The 9,021-nt window shown below is 41.8% G+C and overlaps 1 protein-coding gene across 2 annotated transcripts; it reads right to left on the bottom strand.

Moving 5' to 3' along the window:
* Positions 1–8,202, bottom strand: plaub (plasminogen activator, urokinase b). Of its 2 annotated transcripts, XM_084937068.1 has the most exons (11): positions 8,023–8,202; positions 7,828–7,921; positions 6,467–6,571; positions 6,230–6,383; positions 5,675–5,772; positions 5,210–5,251; positions 4,930–5,131; positions 4,693–4,844; positions 3,732–3,872; positions 3,153–3,301; positions 1–3,080 (listed from the first exon to the last, which is right to left on the bottom strand). In XM_084937068.1, the coding sequence occupies exons 1-11, from the start codon at positions 8,113–8,115 to the stop codon at positions 2,886–2,888; spliced, it is 1,425 nt and encodes a 474-aa protein (XP_084793194.1). In that variant the 5' UTR covers positions 8,116–8,202; the 3' UTR covers positions 1–2,885. The 2 variants fall into 2 exon arrangements, with proteins under 2 accessions (XP_084793194.1, XP_084793195.1); XM_084937069.1 differs by lacking the exon at positions 5,210–5,251.
* Between the last annotated feature and the right edge of the window lie 819 nt (positions 8,203–9,021).

Below are 9,021 nucleotides of genomic sequence, written 5' to 3'. Positions count from 1 at the left end.
TAATGTTAGAAAAACAGTAAAATAAAGTTTATTTCATTTAAAGATGAAAATATCTGAAGAAAATCTGCAGACGAATCCATAAAAATTCAAAAATATGTCTCAAGATGATACAGTACCAGGTTTGGGCAGACCTGCTTATTTCAGACTCGTGTAGAACAAAGATGAAGACTTTTGAATTACAAAATATATATAGTATAACACATGGATGTAGCCTGCAGCAAGTGTAAACAAAGCATTTTAGATTCCTGAATTTTAACAGGTTTCAGCTACTGGAAGAGCCGTGTTCAAATTATTCAAGGTATGATCTCATGAACCTGAGCAACACACCAACAATAGTGTCCCGGTCTGTCATCGGTATCTGTGTGACTACATAGTTTTGATTTCTTAACTTCTACAATGAAACCAGTGAATAAGTAGGTGTGGACCTGACTAGATACAGACACAATAACCATCACACAGCATTACACATTACTCTGTTTCTAAGAACATCAGCATTTCATTTAAACACAGCAGATTTAAAGTTTCCACACAAAACAAGTCCTGCACATTGTCACTTTACTAGCAGAAGCACAGGAGTGATTTCTAAAGTGTTTAACTTTGAACTAAGGTAAACCTGACTGGAAGATGATAAAAACCAGCAAAAACACTGGTAACACTGGCTCTTAAGATAAGAATGAACTTGTTGAATTCTCATTTTAATACTAACATTAACTCAGTCTGAAGCCCATTGCTTACTCGTGTGTTTGTGAAACAGTAACATGTTTTCATATTTGGAGACTCAGAGTGTGTATTCACTCTATTGCATGAGACACATCAGTCAGCCACAACATTAAAACCACTGACAAGTGAAGCAAGTAACACTGCTTACTGGTGTTAGCTTGTGTACTTGTGTGGTGTTGTTATGCTAACTTAACCGCTTAATGTTTAATTTGTCTTTTAACCGTTTCATGCATGAATTAAGACGACCTCAATCAGAATTTTTTACTTAAGTATTTTTAATCATCTTTAGCCATGAAAAGATGAATAAAAATACTTAAGAAAAATCCTGATTGAGGTCGTCATAATTCATGCATGAAACGGTTAAAAGACAATAATTACAATGAAACACGTCACACATCTATAGTAACATTAAATGACCAGTGGGTAGCAGGGTATGGAGTGACACATCAGTGTCCAATGTAGTGGTTTATGTGCAAGTATACCATCAACACTGACACAAATACAAGAAAACAGCCTTTGAATAGCTGTCCACTGTAGTGACCACTATGTGTGAAAGGGTTAAATCTTATATTTGTTTCTTTTATTCTGTTGTATGGCTTAAATCATGTTTGTGTTTAATGCTAACATCCATCAGGTCACAGGTGTATGGAAGCCCGTTTCTGCCACAAAAAAACCCCAAAAAAAAAAGCATCCATAACTTGAAATTTCAAGTTATTTTCTCGAAATTTTGACTTGATAAATTTCAAAATTCCAACTTATTAACTCGAAATTTTGAGAAAAGTAGCTCGAAATTTTGACTTACTTTACTCAAAATTTCGAGTTAACTCAAAATCTTACTGAAATGTTGCTCTGTAGCTGATTGTGTCTTATTTTAAGTGTAATGAGATAATTTTGATGAGAAATAAGACAAATATACTTGGTAAGATTTTGAGTTATTGCAGTCCAGGCGACCGTTCCAAGGTTAGCACTGGATTATGTTTAAGCCACATGGTAAATGGCCGAATTTTCAGAAAGATGTTTGACAGCGATGCGGACGCTGTACCGGTCCATTGTGGTGAAGAGAGAGCTGAGTGTAAAAGCGAAGCTCTCAATTTACCGGTCGATCTACGTCCCTACCCTCATCTATGGTCACGAGCTGTGGGTAGTGACCGAAAGAATGAGATCGCTGATACAAGCGGCGGAAATGGGCTTCCTCCGAAGGGTGGCTGGCCATTCGGGAGAGGCTCAGAGTAGAGCGGCTGCTCCTCCATATCAAAAGGAGCCAGTTGAGGTGGTTCGGGCATCTGACAAGGATGCCTCCTGGGCGCCTCCTGGGTGAGGTTTTCCGGGCATGTCCCACCGGGAGGAGGCCCCGGGGTCTGCAGACCCAGGACACGCTGGAGAGATTATATCTCTTGGCTGGCCTGAGAACGCCTTGGTGTTCCCCCGGAGAAGCTAGAGGAGGTGGCTGGTGAGAGGAAGGTCTGGACTTCTCTGCTTGGGCTGCTGCCCCCACGACCCAGCCCCAGATAAGCAGAAGAAAATGGATGGATGGATGGATGGTTATTACCATTCAAATTACGTATCAAATTATCTCTTTCTGACTGAACGTCTCTTGGTCGGAAAACCACAGTCAGTCCAAGGCTTCACAGGTCTTCCGACCTTTGATGTTGTACTAATACTGTGGCTTACTCCCACAGGTTTCTGAATGTGAATGGTTGTCTCTCTGTGTCAGTACTCTGACTGGCCACCTGGCTGGAGTGCTACATATTTACGCCGACGCTGGCTGTGTTAAAGCTACACCACAGCTACAGCACTTGACAAATGTGTTTGATCTCTTTCTGACTGAACATCTCTTGGTCGGAAAACAGCATTCAGTCCAAGGCTTCACAGGTCTTCTGACTCCATGTTTTGATGTTGTACTAATACTGTGGCTTACTCCCACATCTCAGACCAAAATACAGGGCCGTAGGCTACAATTACCGCCAGTTTTTGTTCTGTCTTGGGATTTGTTCATACGAATAATAAACATATTATTGCTATACAACTACTAGAACAATAAAAACAGCACCACCACCAACAATTTGTACTGCAACCAGTGGAAACAAAACATGAGGTTTACATGCATAACCACAACCTGAAATATTCTCCAGCAAATGCCTCTACATGTGGGCGGGCCTTAAAGGTCATTTCTGAGGAAACATGGCTCCAGTGGTGATGGACCCCAGGTGAGTCTTCTCTTCTATCCATTTGTTGTAATTGGTCACTCTGGTGTAAACACCGGGACGCAGCTCTTTGGCGCAGCCGTCGCCCCAGCTGATTATTCCAAACAGGAAGAGCCTGCTTCCGACTTCGCACACCAGAGGGCCTCCTGAGTCTCCCTGTGGGGGAAGAAAAGACAAGCTGACAAACGACCTCTGGAATCAAAGTCAAGACCAGACGTGTGCAAATACCTCGCAGGCATCCTGACTCCAGTCGGGACGAGCGGCACAAAACATGTTATCAGTAATCATGTTATCGTAATAATCCTTCCCTCGGCACACGTTGTCGGCGAGGAGGTTCACCTGAGCCTCTTTTAGGTATTGAGACCTGTACCACAAAGCTGGAGAGAAGAGGAGTGTTAAAGCCCTGAAGGGTGAACATAATTATGTGCTGCGGTTACAGAAATTTAAGATGTAGACGTTTTAAATGAGTCTCTGTTTCCTTCACTTGTTCTGCTACACTGATAGTTGGTGACTTGTCTTTGTAAGGCTTCCAATAATATTCCCATAACAAAAGAAAAATGAGCACAAAGTTCAGAGTGTGTCAATGATTCCCGACTTTGTAGCCGGTGTGCAAACATTCAGTGGACAGATCAGCTCAACTTGAAACAGCACAAAAGTTATTATTGGATCAAACACATAAATCTGCAAGTAGTTAATGTTCGATTTGCTTCAGGCTTCACTTACAGGTGTAATATTTTAGTGTAGACATACTTGATATACGTTTGTTTCTGTCAGATGTAAGAACAATGCTCAGAGGACTCTCCTCACCGTGACTTTCTTTCCCGTATCCGGCAATGTCACAGGTGAATCCTGGCTGCAGGCTCTGCTGAGGTGGCGGCAGGCAGACCGTCCTCACAGCGCTGCTCTCCTTAGCACATTTACCAAGTTTGGTCTTCAGCTTCACCAGAGCTGCAAGACAATTATCAACAATCACACCTTTGATTGAATTACAGCTGTAAGAACAAGGCCTCTGAAATTCAAGAGAATTCTAAAATCTTATTGCAGAATGACTAAATTTGTCGGGTAACTAGATCCTAAAATGCATCTAATGTGGGATGTTGGTTTAAGATTCTTCTTAGGGTCCGAGCGTTTCCATAGTAAAGTAAAAAAAAGCCACAAGGGGTCACCAAAGTGCTCCACGTTTGATTTTGGCGGAGTTTTTACACCAGATGTTCTTCCTAACACAGGCAGGAATCAAACTTTTAACCACAACACCATTTGAGACACTTGATCACATGATTCCCTTTGAGCAGCACTTGCTGAGAGTATGGAGGAAGAACTCCCTTTTAATGGGAAATGATCTGAAGCAGTATCAGCCTCGGTGTTAAGCAGCCAAGTATTATTTTAAAAAGACATTAACCCCTAAACCAATTTTTTAAAAAAGGATGAGTGTCTCTTTGTTGAGATTTCGTTAACTGATAGAGGCAAACAGACTATAATCTGAACATTCTTTTCAAGTTTTGCTATAAATATATATTTTTTCCATATTTTAAATTATAGTCAAAGATAAGTGTTATTTCTAACTGTCGTAACTTCTATTTGGTGGATTGACTGTTTTGGAACCTGACAGTAAAACGCACAGAAAAAAAGCACAGAACAACAGCTGGGGTGGAAGTGGGTTGCAAAGCAGCTTGCAGATGCATTGCAACTGTGGGCAGTAAGGCTGGAGTAACGCTCTGCTTGATTAAAAACTTAGTTTCAAAAGATGTTTTAATTTGTGTGTTCACACCAATATCGTTGTTGAAGTTCCCCTCGTTGTTATCAAACCCTTCGTGGATGAAGATTTTTTCCACCCTGAATTTTTGCTCCACGCTCGGGTTGCTCTCGTTCAGGGCGTTTTTCCCCAGGGTGACGGTGAAGCGCTCTGCTTTGGTGTTATTTCTGAAACACAAATTCACAAAACAAGTCCAGTCACAGCTATTTCTCAGCACCTGCTGCATTTCCAGTAAATGGTCTCACTTCCTACCCGTCGGGGAAGCAGTGGGCAGCTGTGAGGACCCAGCAGGCGGAGATCAGACTGCCCCCGCAGCGGAAAACTTTCTCTTTGGATTTAGGGCGCCAAAATATGGCAGCGATCCACGGGTGGGATTCCACAGTGGCAACTGTTCCGCCAACGATCTTCAGCTGCTTTCTTCTGATGCGCTGGCCACATGTCGTCATCTCTGCAACTGGAAAATGAAAAAAAGTTGAAAAGTGTCGCTGAGAGAAGCGAGGAATGGGATTCACAGGCGTTAGTGAGGACTCACCGTGCTCTGGCTGGGTGGGGACAGGTGAAGCCACAGGTGGAACTATAAGACAGAAATTGTTTTTTTAATGCTAAAGATTTGATTTTCCCAGAACATTTAACCCTTTAAACTCTGGGTTATTTTTTAAATTCTCATTGGAGATTTTTTATATACTCTAAGTCTCAAAGTCTCCAGCACCAGAGCAGAGTGAGACTTAAAGAACTGCTGAGAAAATATATTTACGCCCTTCTAAACAAAATAAGAGATTATTTGGCTTTTTTTTTTTTGCCAATTTTCCAGAATTCCGTTACATTTTCATCTGCATTTGGAAAAACCCCTATACTTTCAATCCATGGTGGATTTTGGACTTTTATTCTCCCTCCTGGTCCCCTTAAATTTGGTTCCTTTTGCTCCAGTGACTGATGCACCATCAATGAAAAATGCTTCACTGACTTTAATAACAGTCCCATCAGAGAACACACTTACGTGGCTTGAAATTGCAAAGCGGCATATCGCAGTATTCCCACACCAGCTGCAGGTTTTTCCAAACATAACACCACGGACGACGTCTGTAGTGAAGATTTCTGAATAAAAAAAATAAAAAACAAACCATCCAAGTAAACAAACAGTCCAGCCTGACAGGATTTCAAATGAAGAACATATGCAAATGGTTGGAGTATAAATAATGGAATCTGGCCATGAAAGACCTGAAAACATTTTCTAACCGTCTCTGCTAACACTGACAGGTTTGATATGAGCACTGTCTCTGATTGCTGAGACTAGTTGGTCACAAAACTGGAATCTGTAGCATGAACTGTAATGTTTGGTGTTTAGATTATTCGATTAAAGATTATGGTTTAACGCCTGAATGAAAAGAGCCGGACTGCTAGAACAGCTGAAGATAAAGTGCTGTGGTTTTTACACTCGCCTAAAAATATGAAGGAGCCCAGCTGATTAGTGGGAGACACTGATATTTTTTTTCCTCCAGCTATCCAACATTTTGCAAAAGGAATGTGAAACTTCAAAGATCCAAACTCAGACCTGCAGTAGTTGTGCTTCCCGGCATTGATGTCCAAATGCAGGTACTGCCTCCTGGTCTTCTCGTCCCACTGCAAACATGTTTGTCCGCTGACTGTTTTAGACGCTGTGCCTTTGTAGTACAGTCCCACTCCCTCATAACAGTGACTCGCTTTTACTGAAGTAACAGTATGACAGGTGAGGGCGATTAGAAAATCTGAAAACTATCAGTAACGTTTGGTTTGCTGTTGAGCTGCTCACCTGTTTCACAATGTGTGCCTTCAAAGCCATCAGTGCAGCGACAGAACAGGTGTGCACCAGAAATCAGCGCTGGGACCGAGGTGCCGCCGTTGAGACAAATCTCACCTACAAAATAAGACGAAAGCTGACGACACTTTTGAGACCCACATCGACAGCATATTTTATGATTATGAAATGTGGCTGGAAAATAAGAGGCCATATAATACAAGGTATAGCAGTAAAACTGACTGGCCAGTTCATTAGAAGAAAGAAGAAATATCTAATCAGCCAATCACAGCAGTTTCACCGCCTACCTGACCATGTCCATCCCTTTATAACCACAGTGTGCCCATCTTATAACGAGTGCCTCCAGGGGGATAAGTTGCTATATCACAATCCTCAGATCGTGTAGATAAAATTTGGGATGTGGTGGAACAGGAAATTTGCACCATGATGATATCATGTCAACACGGACTAAATCTCTGAGGAATGTTTTTGGCGCTTTGTTGAATCTTTGTCAGCAAAAATGAAGGAAGTTCTGACGGCAAACAGGAGTCCAGCCCAGCATTAGTAACCCTGGGCTGGACCCTAACCCTAACCTGACTCAGTAACATCCAGGTCACGCACTATCTCTCTGATACATGAGTAAGCGGTGAACCAGCCACAAGTAATCTGGAACAGCCTGTCTGGTTATTCCCAGGTGAGTACAGGTGAAGCTGCTGTATGCTCCAAACCACAGGAACGACCTGGTGACTCACATTAGGTGACTCACCTTTCAGCACTCTATTTATGGGTCAAATGATCATTTTATTTCTGCTGCTGCGTGATTTTATTTATTTTAGTTCGTTTGTTTTTTTGATGGGGGAGGCTCAGTGATTGCTTTTGTTAATTATTTTAAAGCTACTGTTTCATTTGTTTTCAGTCCAGTCTTTGTAGCTGACAATGTTCAGATAAATGCTGTTGTTCGTTAAGCGCCTTAAGCCACTGACCTACATTCACATTCTTCCTGTCATACAGTCATGGATTGGCCTCCCACAGAGCCCAGAATGCAACATTACTGAAGCAGTGTGGGATCATGAAACAGACGGCAGCCAACAGCCACACAAAAGCGCTGAATCTCCTACATTAAGCTTGGAGAGCTAATTCAGTTCAGGCTGTGCTGAGGAAAACAAGAAGTCACATCAAATATTGACTTTCAAGCTGGCAAAATATAAATAAATACAGGTAGCTCAAGACTTTTGCACAGTATTGTAGGTAATCATAGGAGCAGCACTTTGTGCTTCCACCTGGAATGAAGTGTGCTGTCTAAATACAGCTTTGCTTATTTGCTGCCAAAGTAAATTACACATTTCATGCTCAGGAGATGAATAAAAGCGTCTCACCTGAACGCTGAGAGGACGAGGAGAATGAAGACGAGGAAGAGGAGGAGTGGGGGGAAAAAGCTAACTCACGCCTTCTCCTTTCATCCAGCAGGCCCTGAAAACATTTAAAAAGTTAAATAAAGCCTCGTGAAAGAAGACTAACATAAAATTGGAGTTAATAAAAAAATAAAAACAGATAAAAATAATTGTCCTCACAGCCTGAGCTGCTGACAGGAAGGCCAGTGCGCAGAGGAAAAAGCTTCTCATTGTTTTCATGATGCTTCTCGGCTCGGTTTGAAGGCTTTGCATGAGCGTGCTTGCAGAGTGGAAGCCTCCTCGGGGTTTATTCTGTTCTGTGGAGGGAGGAGTCCTGATTGGCTGACAGCTGGCTGGCTGACCCACTAGATGTAGAGTGAAGAAATAGCTGTTTACAGTACATGTGAATGAGTCATCACTGGTAATTCACACCATCAGTTTTCAGGGAGCATATCAGTATCTCTGGTATGTCAGCCAGTCTAGAACTGCAGGTGTTTACATGCTGAAGGTAACTATAATTGGATTTAAATGAATCAGGACATGTTCATATTTGTCTGAATATCACATTTCTGCACTGTGTTTGCTTCCATACAGCATAATCTGTTGGGAAACTCACACTACTGATGTACCAAGAAATGGTTTGGGGGTTTTAGTGGGTGTGGTCTGACACAAATATGTATATATGTGTATACAGTGCTGTGCTAAAGTCTTGAGTCAACCCTCATTTCTTTACATTTTGCTTCCAAGGAACAAAAACTGGGAGAAAAAGGCTGACGTATGTCAAACTACACAAGAACTGGACTGAAACCCATGGCAGCAGGTTTTATGGAGTGATGAATCCAAATTTGACATTTCTTGGTTCACAAAAAAAAAAGTAAAATTTGTAAGGATGAGGTCAGAAGAGAAGTACAACAGTGTGAAACCTGTTCAACATGGTGTAGACTCTGTCATGGGTTGACTCCGCATTTCAGCCAGTGGTGTTTTAGAGCTTGATGGGATAATTAACAAAAACCACCAACGTCCCAAGAAGAGCTTTGAATGTCCTTCAAGAAGCCTGGAGAACTATTCCTGAAGACTACGAATTTTTTTTGGTGGTTCATCGGTCAAACAGTTCGTGTTTTATAGTTTATTTGTTGTTGTCTCTTTTCATTCTGGTTGCAGACCACAGACCTGCTGTAT

This window comes from Perissodus microlepis, chromosome 8, assembly GCF_051167445.1.
Source record: "Perissodus microlepis isolate ML-2025 ecotype Zambia chromosome 8, ASM5116744v1, whole genome shotgun sequence".
NCBI lineage: Eukaryota > Metazoa > Chordata > Actinopteri > Cichliformes > Cichlidae > Perissodus > Perissodus microlepis.
The sequence above is the reverse complement of the archived record's forward strand: the minus strand, read 5'-3'. Positions and strand labels throughout refer to the sequence as shown.

What these genes read in the sequence shown, in the direction of transcription:
- plaub (XM_084937068.1), bottom strand. Translation starts at nt 8,115, where the DNA reads ATGCAAAGCCTTCAAACCGAGCCGAGAAGCATCATGAAAACAATGAGA. An exon ending in GAACTTCAACAACGATATTG is followed by an intron (nt 3,873 to 4,692) that starts GTGTGAACACAC and finishes ATTGTCTTGCAG; the next exon opens with CTCTGGTGAAGCTGAAGACC. An exon ending in GGAGTCAGGATGCCTGCGAG is followed by an intron (nt 3,081 to 3,152) that starts GTATTTGCACAC and finishes CTTCCCCCACAG; the next exon opens with GGAGACTCAGGAGGCCCTCT.